The 22241-nt window shown below is 46.0% G+C and overlaps 1 protein-coding gene across 3 annotated transcripts in view; it reads left to right on the forward strand.

The window, feature by feature from the left end:
* The window catches only part of HIVEP3 (HIVEP zinc finger 3), a 277971-nt gene extending 255939 nt beyond the window's left edge, over positions 1 to 22032 (forward strand). For all 3 annotated transcript variants that reach the window (XM_076357530.1, XM_076357531.1, XM_076357529.1), the window contains 3 exons: positions 7308 to 7406; positions 14892 to 15952; positions 18856 to 22032. In XM_076357530.1, coding sequence (XP_076213645.1) covers positions 7308 to 7406; positions 14892 to 15952; positions 18856 to 19749 — 2054 coding nt within the window. In that variant the 3' untranslated portion in view covers positions 19750 to 22032. The remainder of the gene's footprint in view (positions 1 to 7307; positions 7407 to 14891; positions 15953 to 18855) is intronic.
* The last annotated feature ends 209 nt before the right edge of the window (positions 22033 to 22241 follow it).

The raw sequence follows: 22241 nt of genomic DNA on the forward strand, positions 1-22241 counted from the left end.
TTACTTTGTTCTGAGGTTTTCCTTTGAGAGGTGAATCCATTCAGCCTCTTCCGTCACTTCACCTTGCTTTCCACCACGCTTCTGTTAGGCTTTTATCCAGGATGCTGCAATCAAACCATCCTTTTCACCATCTCTCTAGCTGCTTTGCTCTTCATCTCTGCTCCCTTGAAGCACACAAACTGTCAGCACTGACTGTGCCGATTGCACATTTCAAATAGACACTTGCCTCCAAGGGACTTCCCTTCTTCAGCTTTGCAGGAAACCTGCATGAGGAAGGTAGCAGGGAAATGCTTCCTTCAAAAAAAAACCCCAGTGTTGGGATTTGAATGCAAAACTATCCATTTGCCTATGGATGCATGAGGGGGCAGAACTTCCCCGGATCAGCGATTTCAGGACAAATAGTTGCACAATGGTAACTTGGAATTGCATGAAAATGGCTCTTTGCTGGAAGGGGTTGACAGTCAGAGCCCTGGCTGTGTCCTGTGGGCATGCTTATACTCCACACAACTTTGCAGCACTTGGGTAAAAGCTGTTTGCTTTGCTGATGGAGACACAAGGACCTTTGGAAGAGTTACTGGAGAGTGAGAAAAAGATCAGCCTTGTGTGGGGATAAAATCATCAGTTAAAGTCCAGTTACAGAATCATTGCTGTCGGTGATGGAATGCGAACTGGAGGTCCAGGAGGTTTGCAGAACTGGATGTTTCACAGCTTGTTTTGCAGATGTCTAGTATAAGTTTGTTTGTGCCCTCATTCATTAGGATCCTCCTTCCTGGTGTGCAGATTTGCAACCACAGTTAATTGCAGAATGGAAAAGCTGGAGCTCTTGCTACCAGACTGCACTTGCAAAAATATAAGCTGAGTTGAAGCTCTTTTAGAAATCAGCTTTCCAAAGTTAATTTTAGCCTTCAGCGTAAACTCAAGGGGGATATCTGTGGAGCTGTCTTCATTTTGGCTGTGGTAGATATCTCCAGCATGATCTAATGCTCTAAACTCTCAAGTAGGCTGGAAGCAGTTAAACGTTTTTTTATTATTATTTTTAATGAGGATCTTTATCTGGTTAAAATGTACCTCTCCCCTCCCCCACACAGGAAAATCCATATCTGTGTTCCAAGAACAGGGAAAACTTTTGCAAAAGAGCGAGCTTTAAACATTTTCCTCTTTTCACTAATTATGCTGCTTGTCTGCTTTTTGTGCATTTCTGTCATTGTAAGCAAAGCTGTTCCTTTGGGTTACAGAACTGCAGGGAATTGTTTTAAAGCAAATCCATGAGATTTTTGAGTGCTCACTTAGCTGATGGAAACAGCAGTCTTGGAAATTTGGTTTGTAAAGATTTATTTGATTTTACATTTCTGGACCAGATATAAACGTGCCTCTTTAATGAGGTGTCTCTACCTCCACTGTAGTAGTGCTCTCCTAAGAGGTTTGTTACCGTGGCCTCTAAGAGGTTGTTTAAAAAAAGTTAAGCAGCTTCTTCATTGTTTTCTTACCAGGAAGGAAATGAAGACAAAGTTGCAGTCTAACAATTTTCCCTTTCAGGAAGGTCAGGGAGAGCTTTTCCCTTGACCACCTTCCCAGAGGGGACACAGGAACCACCAGCCTTCCCTTGTCACCCATCTCCAGACCCTTGAGGGAAGTCCATGCCTTCTCTTGGGTGACTTGGGGATGTGGGTCAGTGTTGGCGCATTAATTCCCCTCCTGTGCAGACATTAGCTTTTTCCACAGATATTTTCTGTTCTCATTCAGACTCACATCAGACTCTCACGTCCTGATTACTTAAGATTTCTTAAAATTCCTGGACAAAGTGTATGGAGCAGCTTGCTGTGTTGATGCCGCTGCCTTTGCTTGGAGGTCAGGAGGCACCAGGAGCTTCATATTAATTTAAAAGGTGCTTGTGTAAAGGACATCAGTGCCTGTTGGCTGAAGATATCCATTTGATAGTCTAGTCCACTCACAGTTTCCAGACACCAGACTTCTTCATGTCCTCAGCCATAGTCTTCCTTTAATAAATTAGTTTGCAGTTCCTTAAATCAGTACATGACAGGCTGAGGTTATTGAACATGTTAATATATTAAAAGCATTACCCCCTCAGCCCTTAAAGGCAAGGTTATGGCTCCACAGTTTATTATTATTACTGCTCTAGCAGACTCAGCGCTCTGCTAAGCCTCCTCTGGAAACTACAGAGCAGGTCCAACTGATGGAAAGCTCCAAAAGAATTAACTGCTGTTATAGCAGGGCAGATTGATATATAGATTTGCAAAATGTCCCTGCACCCTGTGTGTGCTGGGGCCCTTCCTTAGCGGCTGGGAAGAGGGAAAGGGTCCGGGCATCCCTGTGGAGCCACTGCTGGGAAGAGGCTTTGGTCCCCCCCGCTCCCCGGGATGTCACAAACCTCCAATGGGATGAGGACAGAGTTATCCTCAGGAATTTGCTGCCTGCGCCCTTACGCAATGTGGAGTGAGACGTGTCGCTGGGAACAGAAAATGACCCAGTGATCCAGACAGGAGATGAAACTCTCTGAGCAAAAGGGCTCTTTAACTTACCAGGGAAAGGTAAAAAAAGGAATGAGGGCTGCAAATAAAAGAGTGGCAAATTCAAGTGAAATATTAGCTGCTATTTTTTTAAACAGTGCAGCTACTAAGTCTCAGCACAAGCCTCAATGGGAAATATGCGAATTCTCTGTATTTTGAAATCTGCAAATCCAGCCTGGTACCTTTCTGGAAGATTAGTTTTTGGCTAACGCAAGCTGATAGGCTTGATCCAGAAGATGGCTAGTATTTTATAGCCTGTATCAATACAGGCAGGCAGGCTAGATGTTCAGATTCTCTCCTTTAACCTTTAAGTCAGTAAGTATAAAAGATAATAAAAAATTTTTTTTAAATTGAAATCTTTTGCACAATAAATTATATAAATTACAGCTTTCCTTCTCATAGAGTCTCACTTGGGGACATTATCTCCATGCCAAGACCTAAATCAAGGCCCGTGCATTATTTAAGTCACACATAAAACCTATTTCAAGGGTTTATCTGGGACAAAGAGTATTGGCCTGTGGCTGGTTCTCTGTCTGTGAGTGCGTCTCACAGAAAAATGGGAGTCTGCTAGTTATAGAGTAGCTGTTGCTCCCCTTGCACATCATTTTAAAAGAGGAATATGAAAATACTTAAGTCCTGGAAAGCTGTGAATGTTTGTATCACAATGTCGCCTTGGACGCTGAGATCATGCAGTTAGTCATTTGTTGAGGTTTTTTTTTTTTGTTGTAAATTGTTCACATTTAATAGGAGAAATAGAAAGCATGGTGTATGCCCAATACAGACAGGATAATTTTTCCAGGAATCTTAATGTTTCTGTTCCCTGCATTTTGCTTTAACTTCTCCACCTTTAAAATATGATAATGGATATTCTGAAAAATTAATTTCCCTCATTAAATTGAACTGGGAAATCACTTCTAGTCCCTATTAAGCTGCTTTAAGTGCTTTTGAAACACTAGAGTTTTAGCTTTCTCAAAACAACACAAGTATTTAAGCTGCTTTAAGTCCAGAATAAGAGCTCACAACATCAGAAGAGCTTAAACGGATGATAATATATAGTTGTAAGCAGGCGTAATGAGAGAGCTGTGCTGATACTGCGTGTACTCCTCCAACGCAGCAATAGTTGGGGTGGGGTCACAATTTCCACTGATTCCTGAATTTATATAAATATAGCCAGTTTATTTCAAATCTGGGAACTTTTTGGTAAACAATCCTTAGTGAGGACCACTTACCTGCTTAAGATTCAATATAACTGTTCTGCTATTCAAATCCACCTTCCCCGCCTGCTAGTTTCTCTCTTGCTCCTTCAGATATGTTTTTTTCCACTGTTTCCAAGGAAGCAATGCTATGCGGGTTTTGATTTTTTTTTTAAGTTGGGAGCCAAAACTCTGTAAGGCAACAAGTAGCTGTGAGTCCTTCCTTGTAGGATTCATATCCAGCTTTTACTTAGGCAAAGTGGTGTTGATTTCACTGGAAATTTGCCAAAGGACTTTAGCATTTAATCCTGCCAGCGTTAATTAAGGGGTCTAAAAACACAAACTGTAAGAAGAACCCTGATAAGATAAATATCATTGTCCTCCAAATTGCTCCCAAGATGATAACTCAGCTTCTCAGCTGGTGTAAATAAGCCTCGAGCTTTTAACTTCCTTAAAATGATGCAAGCTTACGTCAGATGAGAATCCGGCCCACTGAGTCTCCCTTCCTTAAAAGGATAGCAGCATCCCTATTTTGTTGGAATTTCTTCTTGGTGTGCATGCAGGGTGCTGTGCATGGATAGAGCGTGCACCAGGGGGATTTGCACCGAGAGCTTTGCAGGCTTATCTTGTTCATCAGCGCATGTGGGTATTACCTTATCTAACCAAATAAGAATGAAGGAAGATGGAAAGCAGAGTAGAAAACAGCAGAAGGGGAAAGAAAGCAGCACTTGCTATGAATTGGTCCTTCGGTATTTTGCATAAACTCATTCGCCCAGGGGGATTTGGCATTGCCTGTGCAGTGCCTTCCAGCTCACACCTGTGCAGGCAGCCTGGGTGGGGAAGGAAGAGGAGAAGCCATGGCATTGCCTTGCACAAGGACAGTTGCCTCCAGTGAAAGACAGTAAAAAAGGAAGTGACACTGATGGCTTCTGGCAGAGCTTGTCAACCCGAACCATTGTTCAGGGTGGAGCTGAGTCAAAGCAGAGGTGCAATGAAGTGATGAGTGAAGAGCTGCAGGCTGCAGAAGCAGCCAGCTGGGCTCCCCGTGTCTGCCCAGATCCTGCAGCAGCAAAAGGGAGAGTGTGTGTTCGCTGCGGACAGCACTGGAGCTAAGGCAGCGGGGAGGAGTTGTGTGTATAACCAGCCTTCAGACATCTGAAGTGGCCAAGGTGGCTGCTGTATGCCTCTGAGGACCAGAGTCCTTCCCTCAAGTACAGGGTGGCTGCAGTCTTGCCCAAAACATTGCATTCAACAGCCCCCCCAAGTAATTAATGTTACGCTCTCCTGGTTTAGCCAAAGACAGATGCATGTAGCACAGTGAATTTATGAACTTGTTTTGGAGATGTGGTAGCACCAAAATGCCTGGTGGACCGCCCCTCTTCACTCTTCCCACCATGGGGATCACAGCTGAATTCCCGAGGTGCCACAGACCATAGTTTAACCAACAACTCCCTGCTCACACCAGGCATTTACTTGGGCTTATTTTCTGTGTTTATTATCATTGGAGGGAATCCAGTTAGGGATTTTGCTGTGGTAGATGAGCAAAGATGGGTCATTTTTGCCAGCCAAGATGTGATGTGCCGTGATGGACAGGCAGCAGCAGCAGGGTTTGATTTCAACAGACTGAGTCAGTTTGTCTTTTTGCTAGTTAGGTCCAAAATTAAATTCCAGTTCTATGAGGCCACAATTTGGACTTGTTGGATACTTTCTGGTGAAGCAGTTTTTCACTTTAATACAATGGTGATTCACTGGAACCAGAGGTGTCCATGAGAGCATGCTCTTGTCTGACTGGGTGTCTTTGGGTCCACAACAAAACTCCTGGTCCAAAGCAGAGAAAGAGAGGTCTAATTCAGAGCAAGGACCTGAGCCAAGCTGGCCTCATCCTCATACCTGAGTGTTCTAACCATGGGGTTAAGGGTATTTAGGCATGAAGTTTTAAAATAATAAATCTCTCTTATTGGAGCTGTTTTGCTGCATTTAAATTATTAAATATCCTTTGAATCCACATCCTAGATGGGTGCCAGATACACAAGGATATATAGTCAGCCTTTGTCTCTCTTGGTCTTTCCTGTTGGAGCTATTCCATTTTGTATAAAAGGGGCTAAATAAATAATTCATGGGCTAAAGAGAAACTAACTTGGTAGCTAGATGGTTATGGCACTCTTCTGAGATGTGAGGGCGTCACGGGTAATTCTCTGCTCCAATGAATAGTTGCTTATTTATTTATACTATCCGGAGCAGCGGGAGGAGAGGTTGATAGAGGCCCTCTATACTCCCACCCAGTTCAGGGACCGGGGGACTCGTGGATTGCAGGATACCATCTGAGGGACCTCAGTCCTCAGCTGAAGGTTATAAGAAAGTGTAAGAATTCATTTTTTCCTCAATTTTTTTTTTTTTTTTTTTTTGGTGAGAAAAGCAAGCCTCGTGTTCAACACTACTCTCAGATGTTAGCTAACAGGAAGGCTGATGGCACATCATATTGCTGCAGTGAATTTGGAGTGCTCAGCCAGCTCCTGGGCTGTGCTGGGAAATTAAACAGCCCTTGGTGAAGCTTCAGCAAAGGCCCAGGTTTCTCTCAGCAGCAGCTCAGCCCATGAAGAGGTGTGGGAGAGGAAGGGGAAAAATGGGACATTTTTTCTTTATTTCTCCTACCTACTTTTTCCCCCTCAACAAAGGTTCCCTTTTGTTTAGTGTTTCCCTTGGATATCAGTGGGGTTAATAACTGTCTAATTAACCTGCCTGTAATTTGGGAGTTAGAATTAGAGAGGTGCCCTGTGAGGCCGGCATGCCCACGAGTTGTCCCATCACACTGTCTCAGAGCAGTAACCAATGCCCCCACATCCCAGGCTCCCCCTTGCAAGGGTTGCTCTTTCCATCCCGGCCCCAAGGAGGCCTCATTAGTCCTAAGCAGGTTTTCTCAGTGCTGCCTGACCCTGCTGCACAGGGCTTCCAGAGGGTATCCATGACTACTCCTGCTCCAGGGAGTTGAGAACTTTTGCCTGGCACTTCAGTGCATGCCGGAGCATCTGAGTCATCCTGCTGGGGGGAGCGGGTGATTGTAGGGTTTTTCCCTGTTGCTGGCATCTTGAGCACTCATTTTGGTAGTACCAGTCTGCCCCGTGGTGCTAAGGAGCTCCTCACCTCCAGGCAGGTGACCCTGTGTGCTGGGATGAGGTGGGAGGTGATGCTAGATTGAGCTGTGTTTCTCTTCCCTACTTTCCTACCAACCATTTTTCTTTGCTGCACCATCACAGCTGAAAGCAATCCGGGACTTTTCTTCCCCCCAAACCCAAATGTGTACTCCAACAGTTTTTTCAGGTTACACAACACCTGAAAGGTCACACAACCCTGCCAGCACCTCCTCTTCCACCCCAGTGCAGCAACAAAGGAATGTAAGTGAGGAATTAGCCTTGTGTCATGGGGTATTTGCAATAGATAATGGTCTGGGGAGAGACAGCGGCCTCCTTTGTCCGGTTCAGAGCCAAATTATTAACTTGTTACTGCTGAGCTTGCAAAACGAAAAAAAAAATCAACCCCCCCCAAAAAAAGCCATATTGACCAAAATATGTTTTCTGCTTCTTTTCAGGGAATCTGACTAAACATATGAAGTCAAAGGCCCACAGCAAAAAATGTCAGGAGATGGGTGTGTTGGTATCTTCACTGGTGGATCTGGAAGCCGAAGAAGGTAAAATCTTTCACGTTATAAATCTGCTATTACTGCTAAGAGAGGGCAGTATACATTCAGGCAGGAGACATGCTCCACAGATCATCCTTTCAAAGATGTGGAGCAGTTTTGTTCACTCCAGGCTCCTTCTAGCACCCAAGAGGGGATTTCTGCTTGCATGAGGTGGGTTACTGGGCCATCCTGGCAGGCTGCACCCATGGGACAGTCTGTGAGTCCGTGTCTCCCTGCTGGGAGTTGTGCACGTTTGTCTGAAGTATTTTGGCTGGCTGCAGATAGAGGCAATTGTAAACAGATGGGTAGGGAGCATCCTGCGTTTGGCCCAGCACTCTGCATGTGGGCTATATACATAATAATAAATAGTGGATCCGTGGCGTGAGAAGGTGCTTCTTGGTATTTCGAGGCATCTCTAGCAGGGAGTTCGGGAGCCTGGCTGCCATGCTCTGGAAGAGCCTGGGTCTCTCCTGGCCATAGGGGAGTCTCCAAAGCAGCAAAATGAGACCCACCCCCGAGGATGCATTGCATGAGTCTGTGAACCCCACTTTGCTGCTGCAAGCACAGTTTGGTGGGTGAAGGAGAAAAATCAGTCCTGGCACCCCTGGTTATGATCTGACAGCATGTTTTACTGGAGCTGAAGTGCTGAGCATGAGCACGGGGGTGACCCTTCGGTGTGTGGTCCGTGCAGGCTGTGGTGATGTTCTTGCAGAGGGGATGCACTCCAGCAATATAGGAGTATCAATGATTTGGGGGATACCTTCCTCCTGAAAGGGCCTCTAGAGAAGGACTTTTCTATAGAGATCATCTTCTAGGGACCTGCCCATCTTACTGTATTCGGCTGATCCCAGGAGACTCCAAATTACCAGTGCAAACCTGGGCTGCATCTGGAGGGACAGGTGAACGCATGAGCTGCTCCCATCTCTGCAGACAGACCCAGCCTGGACCCTGCACCACTGCTGGAGACCTCAGCATACCAGGATGGGGAGTGAGCGGCATGGGGGCAGCTGCTTCCCTCATCCCTCACTCTCACGGGTCTTTTCTGTGATGAAGGTGAATCACCCAGGTCAGAAATGATCTGGAACATTTCTCAGTAGGGAAAGAGCCAGCAAAACTAAAATAACATGGTGCTTTCACATTTAATGGCATTATTCTGAGTGCTCTACAAGAAGATATATTTACCCTGACTCCCTGCTTATTTCTTTCATCTACTTATGCACAAACACACACACACAAAGTCTGTCCAAGGCTCTGTAAATTCAGGAGTCTGTCTGTTCTTTGAGAAGGATGCATGACTCTCTTATTTAGTAATTTCCATCCCTGTTTATAGTATCTGCAGCTAAATTTCCCTGAAGTCATCCCGAGAAGCAGATCTCTTCTTGGGAGGCTGGGCAGCAACAGGCAGGAGTGTGGTGACCATAAGTACTCCTGTCTCCATCAGAAATGTTGAGGGAAAGGTGAGGAAGATCTCCAAGCTGGGAGATGAAGGAACATGGAGAAGTCTCATGTATACTTAGCTGTTTGAGCTAGAAAAAGATATTTTACCCAAATTATTGGAGGCTGTGCTCTGACAGCTGTGAAAGGTTAGGTTATATGTCTCCAGGGAACAGTTAGATGTTTTTACGATTGTTATTCTGTTTCCTTTAGCAAGACACTGAGTATTCAGGGCTGGAGCCGCAGCGCAGGAATGATGGGGAAGAAGCCTTAGGGGTAGCAGATCTCAAGTCCTCATGAAATTTTGGGTCATCTGCATTTGCATTCAGCGGGTTGTTTGTGTTTATAGGAAACACATAGCTGGCACATACCAGCTATAGAGGGAAGAGAGGCTCTGGGAGCACAGGTCTGTCTGTCACAGTGTGTTAATTCCTGGATAAAACACTTAGTGCCACAGAGCAGGGTGGTGTTTTCTGTTTGCATTGCGTTGCAGGCTGGTCATGACACCATTGACCCTTCCTGGCTGCCACCCCAGAAATCCCAGTATGAAAGCAGCTCTTGTGGCTGTCTTTAGCATTTGTTTCCCCTGTTTCCTGTTTCACCCCCCTGTCTCACCCCAAACAATTTTGATTTCCCCATCCCTGGCATTCATTCTGCCACAGCCCGCAAGGGTTTGTTGACAATGGGTTAAAATGAACTTCATAAAACACATGGCGCCATGGTTATTTTTATAAAGTGAACATCAGCTGAGCAAGTTCTGGAGACGGTGCTGTGTGCCAGGGAACGTTAACTCAGCAGGAACAACAAACAGCGCTTATCACCCTGGTCCCCTGCTGAGGTCAAGTCCATCAGAGGCTTTATTGGGAGAGGGGCTGGTTCCTGGGACATGGGCAGTGTCACATGCTTCCTGCTTCATAGGTAATTAAAAATTACTAAGTGTGTTTCCCTACGTAGCCCATGGTGGGAACGGGGTTTGCTCTGCTGCAGGCTGCAGCCCTTCGTGCCGCAGAGGGAGCTCGCAGTGCGGGTGGTTCACAGGGCTGGGGAGGCTGTGCCCGCCAGGCAGCCAAGGCCCCTGGGACCCTCCAAGGTGCTTTAAGCCTCAGTCTTTGGATATCGAAGCTCAGAAATGCTGTCCTCTGCAGTGTGCTGTTTCCTTGGGGTATCTCCACGCTGGTTAATTAAACTGTGCTGGGGACATTTGCAGGCACTGGCACGCCATCGTCTCAACTTAAACTGCAGGAGCAATCAACAAGACATCTGTGGTTCAGTCCATCTACCACACTTCCAAAAAAATGCTGAGCACAGTTTGGGAATTAGCATGGCCCTGGGACCATTCCTGCAGGGGAGGTTGGATGTGGCCACCCTGTTTTGGAGGCACGAACATGCAGATGCAGAGCAATCTGATGGGGCTGCAGGGCTTGTGTCACTGTCCTGGGACAAACGTGGCGTGGAGGGCTGATGCGACTGTCCTTGACCTGAACAGACCACAGCTCAACTTGCCAGCAGAGAACCTGTAGGAGATATCTGGGAAGTCCCACTGGTTAACCAGTCCCACACCCCAGTGATCCCCCAGTGCAGTGGTGCCATGCCCTTTCAGGCTTGGGTTCTGGTTCAGGCCAGGTGTAGTCACCTGGGCGGTCAGGGGACGAGGACATGGGAGAAAGAGCAAGCCCTATGGCATTACCAGACACCCGTGCCCCCTTTCATAGTGCCTTTCCTGACATGTACAGGGATGGACAAAGGGCTCTCCCAGGCCATGCAGAATAAACATCTAACAAAGGCTAAGGATATCTGACCTGGCCGACAGTGTGCCACTCTGCCTCAAGGGATGGCTTTCTTCCCTTTAAATCTGCTTGAACTCTTTGCTTTTCTCCAGCTCTTCAGAGCAAACTTTCCATCAGGCAGAGATGTGCTGTACTTGGCTGTGGCCTTTCCATAGGAGGGCATGGACAAAAGAAAACTTAGTCAAGGATTTTGCAGTAGCCGCCCCAAGGGAACGTGTTGGCATGGTGTGAGCAGCAGGCGGCTGCTCCCGTGTGGGATTGCTGGAGAACTCCTTCAGCCTGGGAACTCACTTAAAATAATTGATTAGCTGATGGTCTCCAGAAATCTCTCCCTACTGTTATACCACCCGTCGGTGATGCTTCTGCAGATCAAAGCTAGATAGGGAATGAGGAAAGTGGCTCCTGAAATGTTGGTTGCATGACTCTGAAAAGAACAGCTGTTATTTTAAACCTTTCCATTATAGTCAATTAGAACTAATTAATCACATTAATTGGGTGTCACTTTTGACAACCTGCAAATCAGAAGTCCTATTTATGTTACACGTAATTGCAGGCTTCTGCGGACAGAACAGCAAGGGCTCACTTCACCAATCCAGGGGAATGCTTTCATTCATGATTTCCTTCAGTCAGTCATCCCCGGGCTCATACAGGGTTAATAGTAGTGCACTCAGCAGCGTGTTGTGCGAACAGTGTGAAAGCCCGTCCAGGCTGTAAGCTGATGGGAGCACTCTGCTTGCGAAAACAGAGGTCTGGCAGATGATGAGGCTGTGCTGGTCTCAGCCTTTGGCCTCATGGAAAGAGTAGGTCTAAACAAAAGCCCAAGAAAGGTCTGCCTTGCATCCCCAGGTCAGCTGGGAGAGCACTCAGCGGAAAGGATGGGACCATCAGCTGGGGGACGTTTTTTTTTGGCCATCATTAAATCATTGGTCCCTGACTGCTTGTGGCTGAACCCATGATGGTTGGATACCTCCTAAGCCCAGCAAAGAAGGGTCCTACCTAAACTGCAGAGGACAGGAATCCATTAGGTTTCGGAAGGGACTCCTCTCCTGTTGTTGCTGTTGGCTGCGCGGCTGCTCACTGGAATGTGTTGCGCTGTCTGGACTTTATTGCATTACGCAAGCAATCCATGTAATTTTAGAATTACAAAAAATATACAGTCCCCATTTCCTCCCATTGATGAAGACCATTTGTGTTTGGGTAAAGGGGACGGTCTGCCAGGAAGGAATGCAGAAAGGTGAAAACGGGAAGGCATGGTATTGGAGGATGTTTCCTTTCTTTCCTTCCAGCTTCTTTTTCACCTGGTTAAAGCTAACATTGGAGTTCTGCTGAAATTTCAAATATTCTGCCTCATGAGTAAGGAGGCCCATTGTTCATAAATGCCAAGTAAATACTAAATAAAGCAGCCAAGAAGATGGTCAGAAAATCGTATTGGTTGGGGCTATTTGAATGGATGAGAAAATAACATAAAAATGGCAGAAAGGTACATGACAAATCAGAGATCACAGCTGTATCATGCATCACCTGTTCTCAGAGTAGTGGATTGCAAAGAGCCTTCCCCTGTGTAACCACAGATTGTCTTCTCTCTTCTTTGTGAAGAGGCTCAGAACAGAGCCTAGCAAGGACTATTTTAATTTAAAAAAAAAAATATATTACTATTTCCATGTGACACAAACCAGCACAGGAAGATTGCCGTGCTTTCCTTTGGGGGCAGGCGGGGAGGGAGCAGCAGTTCCTAAAATTCCCTGCATTATTTTAAACTAGAGTTATATTTCACTTGATTGTTTTTATTTCTATTTAAAGGGCAGGAGAAAGTAAGGGGTGTTACTATAAAAGGAGATTGGAGTATAATTCTTCACTCCTGCATTGGTTTTGCTTGGTGTGATTGCACCAGTTTGGTAGAATAACCTTAGAATAACACACGTGTAATGGCATGCAACCCTCAGACAAAGCCGTTGACAGGGCACATTTTCACTAGCTCCCTCTCTCCTTCCTTCCCCCCTCTCTCCCTCCCTCTCTGTCTTCTCCTGACTTGCCCTTTCTCTGCCCATTAGCTCAGCAAAATGTATTTCGATTGCAAGAAGCCAGGGCTCAGGTCTGAGCTCTCTTTCTGCCTGCAAGGAGCCTGTTAGGAGGCCAAAGCAAATTCCCTTTGGGCTGTCCCAGGACTTACTGAAATGTTTCCCTTGGTTGCAAATGCAAACAACTCCCCAGTGCAGAGCTGGCTTCACGTTTCTCTCACTCCATACTTCTGACCTTGCTCTCTGTCCCGGCCAGCGTCTGTCCGTTGTGTGACTGGGGCCAAAAAAGGAGACCACACAGGACAAGGCTCTCAGAGCCACACAGTGGAGGCTGAGGCTATAGCTGCCTGTCCATCCCGAAGCCCATAGGTGTCAAACCCTGAAACCAGAGATGGCAACTAGCTCATAGCTCTGGTAGTGAAACGCATTCCTTTTCCAAGCAAGAAACATGCACAGTTCACCCTACAGCTGGGAGAATTGGTGGTTTAGAATAATGGTTCTGAATCAGTTCCTTTGGGAGTTTGCAAACAACCCGCCACTGGATCCTGGGTCCAGCAAACACCATCATTATACAAGCATTTCACAATGCAAATCAGCCTCTTGGTGGAGAGCTGCTGACTTTGACTCCATGCGATATGAGTTCTGCAGTAGGTCTCGCTTTATGGACTAGTTAACAGATACTTTTGAAACATGCTGGGGAGCAAATGAGATGCGTTTCAGGCTGACTCTTGGATGGATAATCAGCCCTGGTAAAATACATGTCTTATTTCACTCGTAATGCCAAATACTTCATGAGTATTTGCTAGTAAGGCCCTGTTATTCAAAGTAAGCAAAATTAGACCTTTTATCCATAGATCACGGTGACTTCTCACTGTGTGGCCATGTCCCCTTCTGAAACCCACCCTGCCTGCTGCAGGCAGGTGTGGTCCAGCCTCAGCATTAGCTCCATTTAATTTCCCCTCCGGCTTGTCCTGCTGACAGATGGCAGCTCTAAAGGGAAAGCCGTTTCAGTGTTCATCAGAGGAGAATCGATGTCCTAGGCTGAACTGACAGGGAAAAGAGGCCAGCAGTGCTGCAATTAGTTACCCGGCTTCATGCAGGTGTCAAAGCAGCATCCAGGCACTCTCCTTCCAAAGCCGGGGACCAAGCGTGTCCCAGCAGCTCTGCACCCATTGTCTTGATGCTTGGCACAAACAGAGTTTGAGAAACTGGTATTTTATTAGCCCCTCCAGAGCAGTGGGGACTTGCAGGAAAGCCTCCTGACAGTGCAATTTTGTTGAGCTACAGTGACATCCAGTGGCTGTTCCCGATGGACCTTTTCAGGCTGAGCTTGCATTTCTGCCAGGATCCCTGCACATCTGGCATGGGGAAATGCAGATTTTTCTCAGTGCAGAGCAGAGCAGCGGGTGAGCTGGCAGCGATCTGCTTGGGAGCTTGGTACTGATCTCAGAAAGCTTCTGCTGGCTCTTAAAGTAGGAGAGTGATGCTGTATTTTTACCTGCAGATATATTTCAAATCCTTTAGAATTTGCTTTCTGTATACTCCTCATTGTTTACAAGCTCTTATTAACAAAGCATCACTGTGCAAGGCCTTCCACAGAGAGACAGCAAAAGCCTTTGCCACAAAGAGGTGTCTGCATCGTAGCTAGAATTTATCAAAATAAGGAAAAATCCACAGAGGTTCTTTCAATCCTATTGTTTACTTTTTAAAAAAAGTCCAGTCTTGGTAATGTTTAACTGTCATGTAATCTAGGAAGGAAAAGGCCCAACATATGGAAGATGGGAGCAGTCATCCCAGCAACTTTCCCGTACTTTGGCAGCTGTAGATATTTTGTAGGCACCATTGCAACAAATAGTCATAAAAAGCCCACCAAAGGATGATAGTGCTGCTGGTCTCCTCATCTATTAAGAGCCTTTTTTGCATTTCTAGAGAAAGGCAGGCAGGGTGTGTGAAGGTGTACAGCAGAAGCAGGGAACGATGGCTGCGTGTGTTGACAGAGCAATGCCTGGAATCAAAATTAGGGTAGAGCGGGAGGTCCCAGTGGTGGGATTCACTAGGATCTACTGGGATCATCAAGAGGGGAGTTAGCACAGAGGGCAAGACTGCAGGCTTCAAAACACGAGCTGATCAGATCTAGGAAATAGCCAGGTCCTATCTCCTCTTGTCACCTTAGAACTTTTGAGCAGATTTAGCACAAAAATAGTCCCTGTATATGTGTTTTACAGTCTCTTTTTTGTGTTTGTCCATCCCTTCAGGAACCAGTGAAGACCTATTCCAGGACTCTGAGGGGCGGGAGGGATCTGAGCCAATTGAGGAACACCAGTTTTCAGACCTAGAGGAATCTGACGATGATGATGACAATGAAGATGAGGAAGATGAGGAGGAAGAGGAGAGCCAAGATGAGCCACCTTTAAAATTGCCGGAAGGCAAATATACCACCCTCCCAATGCACTCTTCAGGTGGCTCTCCATCTTCTCAAGAGGAAGGCACCGAAATAGCATTGTCCTTAGCCCAAGAAACTGTTTCCAGCAGCCAAAACGTAGGTGAAGGCCAGCAGGCCTCCTCCTCAGGGCTGGAAACAAAGTGGTCAGCAGACAGCAGTGACATTGCTGTGTGCCACAGCTTCTTGAGTCTCCACAGACCAGCTTTGACCTCCACCGAACAATTGGCTTCTGCTGAAAGAGAGTCTGTCACAAGGCCACAGATGTCCTTAGTTATGGACCTGTCAACCTCAAAAGACACTTCCCCAAGAAAAAGGTGGTCTCCGAGCCAGGACTCTGGCAGAGGTGGTGGCAGCAGCAGACCAATGCTAGCGAGAAAGCACCTATTAACCAAAAATGAAACTTCACCGAAACGGTTTTCACCAACTGGAGAACTGTCTTCTCTAAGGTGCCTGTCTCCAGGGAGAGGGTTGTCTCCTTGCCAGCGTGTCTCTCCCAGGAGGGAGGCATCTCCACTGAGATGTGTGTCACCAAGACTTGAGCTGTCGCCCAGCAGGCATATTTCCCCCAGAAGAGAGCTGTCCCCAAGAACATACCTTCCACCAGAAGGAGAAGTCTCCCCTGTGAGGCACTCGTCGCCGAGCAGAGAGATGTCATCAGTCAGATATTTATCGCTGAAGAAAGTCTTGTCTCCAGGCTGTTCAGAGTCGCCTAGGTATCCATCCCCCGGGAAAGAGGACTTGCCTGGTACTAGCAAATCAGCAGCAGATGACAAAGTTCAAAGCTCATATCAAGCCCAGCATGGGATATTATCTTCGATGCCTCTACCTCACAGGTTCTTTGGCAAAAACGTACAGCTCTATGAGTCCAAGCTGGTAAGTTCAAGCCCCTCTTGCCTTCTAGTCCCTGCAGTACGTTCTTTGATATGTTTTCTATGAAGGTTGCAATGCAGAAATGCACAGTGACTCTGACTCTGACTGATGTCACAGGTAACCCAGAGAAAAGTGACAGCGGACAGCAATGGGTTTTGCACCCATTTTGGTCCTGCCCCTCTCAGTTGAAGAGAAACAAAGTTGTCCCTTCTCCAAGGGATTATTTACACTCCTGACCCAACCAGTCTCCTGCTGAGACAAGCAGTAAGGATGACCGCTTAATAATGACTAGTTGTCACTAAGAGGCTTTTTTTTTCCTGGGAATTTCATAGCCATTTCTGAAATTTCACCAGCTGGGGTGAAGATGTGACCATTTTTCACTGTTCAGTGACCTGAACCAGATCTGAACTAGCCATTGCACTCTATTGCTGACTCCTGGGCTATGTACATATGGGCAGCCAAATCTGTTAGATTAACTGTTGAGAAATGTTTGTTTGGACATCTCTGATTTCATCTCGCTTCTCTCTTCAGCACAGAGAAGTGTTTCCCACTGGGTCCAGAAAATTATTTAATCTCTCTGCTGGACATATCAAATCCTATGGGTAAAGGAAAATTGCATGTTCCTCCCACTGCTACAGGCAAATTAGACGTCGGGTTTGGTGGAACGTTTCCCATTTCTACTGAAGTGCCTGGCTCTCCTGTAATTTATGCTGATGAACATGAGATTCAGTTGCTGGAGTTGCTCTGCTGTGAAACTGGTGTGAGGAGAGACTCGAGCCCTTAGGGACTGCACTGGGAAGAGAGAGGCCTTTATACAACCCCTGGAGGACCTGTCACGGCAGATGCTGACCCAGGTCTTCTCCAGAAAAGCCACGCTGCCCAGTGTGCGTTTCTTCCATGTCTATCATAACGTACCGTCTTTTGCTGCTGCCTTCCTTCTGCTTTCCACTATGAGTGTTTGTCTTACCTTCTCAGAGACTATTTTGTTTTAGGTCTAAACTTTTGCCTACTTGAGTGCTATTTCCCTTTCCTGTCAATTAACTTCTTGTGGTGAATCTCAGGGCTGTGGAAACCCTGGTCCTTCAACTCTAAAACATCTTCGTCAGGAAAACTGCTCACTGCCACTACTTGTAGCAAATCCCCTAAGCTCCCTAGTCCCCTGTAGGAGACAATGTTGTATACCCCTGCTTATCTGCCCAGTCACACCTTTTAACTCACACTCTCACACACATACCTTTTTCTCCATTTTCCTGCTCCTTTTATGCACCCAAAGTCACCACTGTTGCTTTTCTCATGTGCCTCCAAAGCAACAATAAAGACCTAAACGGGAAACTTTCCATTTATCAGCAAGATGGACAGCTGGGCTTTCATTGCAAAATTACATTCCTGGTAAGGTTACAAGAGATGATAGACATATCAGCCGTGCATTTATCAGATCCCAAATGGAGCTCTGTGCTCAAAACTGGTGCCCTACGCATTTGCTTAGAAACTTGGTGACGATCTTAGCTTAGCTTCAGTGTAAGGCTTTCTGCTAAGTCTGTGCATCAGGCCTGGTCATGACCATCTCTCTTCCCACTGGCTCTTGCAGTAGGTAGTCTCTCCTTCTGGTGGCTGTTGCACCATTGAGATGAATTGTTTGGGGGTTTCCCAGCATCCCTATAGTGATTCTGCCAAGACTTTATGTGGATAAGTGAGATTTAGCAAGTGTTTGGGCTTGTGACAGCTGACCAAGTATATACCATATTCAGTGGCTCTTGCTTTCTCTCTCTTCTGTTCTCGTTTGCTGCTTTCCTCTGTCGCCTCTTCATAGAAATACAGCTTACAGGGTCAGGCAATTCCTCATAATCCTACAAAGAAATATGCCCTCCAGTGAATCCTCAAATTTTATAGCTACCCCCATCTTATGGAAAGTTGATTTCAGTTTCTGTTGCTTCCTCTTCTTGGGAGTCCTGTTTAGGGGTTTAGTTATAACCTCATCACTAATTAATCCATTTCTGTTTAGCCACATATCTCTCCATGATGTACATTAGGAAACTATGTGAAGCACCGAGAGAGAAAGAGGAAAAGGTAAAATGGTAGGGTCTTAACCCTTGATTTCTACAGACCACACCATGAGGGTGGTGGTGGGGACCACACTGATGGGTATGCTTTGTGTCAAACGAGAGTTAATGCTATCTCTCACCCAGTCCAAAACATCCTTGCAATTAGCAGCTGTAAGGATGTAATTCTGCTTTAATAAAGTGTGCATTTTACAGTAAAAATAAATAATATTATTCTGGGCTTTCAGAAACCCCATGTACTGAAAGGGATCCAAAGCAGCTCGGATGGCAGGAAACACTGGCATCCTCTGCCAGGGTTTCAGAGGCAACTCTGATAATAGGACAAGGGGTAATGGTTTTAAACTAAAAAAGGGTAGATTCAGACTAGATATAAGGGAGAAATTTTTTACAATGAGGGTGGTGAAGCACTGGACCAGGTTGCCCAGAGAGGCTGTAGATGCCCCATCCCTGGAAACATTCAAGGTCAGGTTGGACGGGGCTCTGAGCAACCTGATCTAGTTGAAGATGTCCCTGCTCATTGCAGGAGGGTTGGACTAGATGACCTTTAAAGGTCTCTTCCAACCCAAACCAGTCTATGATTTTATAATGATCCAAGCCTGAACCAAAGCCCTGGATCTGTGCCCCAAAAGACCGTGGGCATATTTGTACCCAGAAGGCAAATGCTGTGGGTTGTGTTGCTCCTTACCTTAAAGGTTTGGGGGTCCAAATCTTCCTCGGTTGATTAATGTCCCTCAAATTAGAATAAAATGTTAACAAAATCAATCCTTATAGTGAGCATTAATGATGCTAATGCTGTAACTTGTACAGTACACTGATTCAGCTGTTTCTTTTCCCTCTCCGGTGCAGAAGATAGAACCACGAAGCCCAACATGCTCACCTGGCGTCACGCAGCCCGTCTGCTCCAGACCCTTGCAGGCACCTCATGAAATACATGTCCACGCTCCCAGCCGAGGGGAGGAGAATGTCTTCAGCCATCTCCCATTGCATTCGCAGCAGCTCACGAGGACCCCGTATCCTATGATTCCCATTGGGGGCATCCAGATGGTCCAGGCGAGGCCAAGCACCCATCCCAGCTTGGTGCCCAGTTCAGTTGTGTCCCTGCAAGCGGGATACTTCGCCTCTGGTGGCAGCGGCTTCGCAGAGTTCAGCCGGGCTCCTGAGAGGGACAAGGAACCACAGGTCCCCCGGGAGCCGTCGTCGGCATCCGTCTCCCCGGTTGCAAAGGTTTCTAAATACACACTGTCCCCAGAGCTTACGAGCAGTGGTTACTTAGAAGAGAAGATGAGGACTAGTGAGCTTCAGCAAAAGACAGACCAGGAGGAATACAGGGTAAAAAGGTTCGCTGAGTCTAGCCACGCGGAGCAGTCAGGCTGCTCGGCATCCCCAGCCAGCCCCAGCACAACCGATGAGCACTCTCCAAAGCCTTCGACAAGCGGGGAAGAACCCTTGAAAAAAACGGGCAAGAAGCAATCTGGCAGCTCAAGCACTTCTTTTGAATCATCCTGCACTTTCATCTCAGATCTCCCCTCCCAGCCGTTGGACCGAAGCAGCAGCACCGGCTGCCTCTCCGAGCCCTCATCGAGCCATTCGCATGCCCAGCCGTTCTCCGTCCGGAGGAGAAACCTCTCCGGAGAGCCCAGTCGCCAAGGGGGAACCTCCAGGAAGAGCAGTCCACACCTAGAGCACGCAGATTTAGGTCAAACTCAAAACAAGGTGGATGAAAACACGGGAAGTACTTAAGCCTCCACCATCTGTTCCACTTTAGGCTTCCTATGTAAAATCAACAGACATTTTCAACACTATTTCCTTTAGTATAATCATCGCTATAAGAAGCACTCTAGTGAATGACCAAACCCATGGAAGATTCCTGGTTTTCTTTGTCCCAGTCTGGTATTATCTCCACATGTATGCAGTTACTTGTGCCTTTTTCTATACCTTTTGTTGCTTGAAATGTACAAAAATGTTTGAGGCTGTGAATATTTTTTTAGAGTTTTTTGGAAAGGGGTTTGTTAGACCTTGTCTTTTTTGCCATTTAGGTGTGCGTTATTATGGGCCTGAGAGATGCAGAAAGGAAAGGGTTAAGCATTTTAAGAGGAAGAAGATGCACTGAAAACAAAAACAAAACAGAAAAACTTTTTTATATTGATTAAATGATTAAAAAGAAAACCAAACCCTTGCTCTTGTGTACAGAAGTTTATGATTCGTATTTATTACATGCTTTATTTAATTCTCGCAAAGTGCTTGTTTTTTTTTCTTGCATCCCTCTGATTGCCTATGGTTGTGCTTTAAACAGTTGAGACTGCTTTACATTTGAAAAACGTGTTTACCCTGAACTTGTAAATGAAACTAGCACTTCCTTGAGTAGGGGGAGGTTCGTTCGCAGTGAGAGAAATTGTCACTCAAAAGAGAAAAAGAATCTTGAGCATCCCTCCCTCCTGCAGAACCCATCAAAGCACTTTTCTAAAAAGGGACATAAAAAAGGTTCTTCTTCAAAGATTTAACTGCAAGAACATAGGAATGTATCGAATGTAGACCCAGTGCCAGGAATGGTGTCTCTCGCTGGACGAGCCGGCCTCCTGCTTGCTTTAATCCTTCCATCCCGCGCCTGCTCCCCACGCACACGGCTGCTCTGCGATGCCCCCGGCATTGCCCTGGCAAAGTCATGCCTGTGCCTGAGAGCCCCTCTTTTCTGGGGTTTGGAAGCCCTCTGTAAACACCCTCCCTTGGTTTAGAAGTGGAAGTAAACTCAGCCTTGCAACCATTTTTCCTCCGTAATTTTTTAGGTGCGGACAAGCTCCCTCCATCCCATCCCTGCTCGGTCCCGGCTGGTTTGGCTTCGTTGAGCTCTAGGGATGCAGGAGTAGTTTGTGCTCTGCTCGTTTGCACGCCTGCGGCTCTGTAACTCACGAGTGACTCTGTGTCTTATTTTAATTTTATTTATTTATTTAAGTGGAACGTCACAAACGTAGTCCTTATTGTGCAGATGGGCCCTTTTTTGGTGTTTTGGAAGAAAAAGGTTATGATGCTGAGTGGTTAATGTTTGCAATCAGCTTGTTATGCATACACAGTAACTTTTTCCAGAGCAATTTTTTAACTATGACCATCCATAGCGGAGCAATGGCCTCTACTGCCAATAGATACGATACCAAATACAGAGAGACCCAATGGAGCCATTCCTCTCTGTCACGTTAACACACTTTTAAAAATACAAACGTTCGATACATGTTTGCCCTAGCAGACAGCAGGCTCTTTACTACTTCAGAGGGTTTTCTGGTCTACGGAATCTGTACAAACCTCTTTTTTTTTATTTTAACAACAACAAAAAAAAATATTTAACCAGTGGACCAGTTCTTTCTTCTTTCAGAGCTGTTCCAGTTTATCGGGTACGTAATACACTTTTTTAAAAAAAAAAAATTAAAAAAAATTAAATCAAACAAAACCCTGAATGAGAACATATTTCCTTGCCAGACTTGATGAGCTATGAACTGTTCCCGTTTCACGGGCAAATAATATAAATTTTTTAATAATCTTCTGTGATTTTTTTTTTCTTTTCTTGTAAAGGGAATTAAGTACAAAAGAAGATATCATGGAAATAACATTAAGGCTGTGACACTGACCAAAACAACATCCAGAACCCATTTATACCTTAATTAGCACTTTTATCAAGTTTCCCTTTTTTCCCATCTCCCCCTCTTTGGCCCCAAGCCTGGGAGCTGGTCCTGCTTTCAAACCTGGCCAGATCCCATGGCAGGAGCAGGGGCTGGGAGTTCAGTTCAGCGTAGCAACTCTGTTCAGCGAAACCCTTAAGCACCAGCTGAAATCCTACTCAGGCTTTAAGCATGTGCTTAATATCAAGATGACTCGGAGCGGGCTGCTCAGCCAGGCTCGGTGTGAGCATCCCTGGAAACCATCCACCAAATCTTGTGACAGTTTTGAATTTCCTGGCTTCTGCCACTTTTTCCACCCTTGCCCTTGTCACACTCTTAACATTATTCCAAGGTAGCTTTTTGTATTTAATTTTTTTTAATATATATATATATTGAAATTGTACATAAAGAAAAATAATGCAGCAGTTGTGCACTCAGCGTCCTCGTTTTGTTAGGTGCATTTGACATGAGCTTTGGGCTAGATCAAATTTGCTCGGCTTCTTTCTGTAACTGTATTTTAATCCTTGACCTGTTGATACTTTGCATGGGTTTTTTTTTTTCTTCCTCTGTCATTTCTGGACAGAG

This window comes from Aptenodytes patagonicus, chromosome 21 (genome assembly GCF_965638725.1).
Source record: "Aptenodytes patagonicus chromosome 21, bAptPat1.pri.cur, whole genome shotgun sequence".
In the NCBI taxonomy this organism is placed as follows: domain Eukaryota; kingdom Metazoa; phylum Chordata; class Aves; order Sphenisciformes; family Spheniscidae; genus Aptenodytes; species Aptenodytes patagonicus.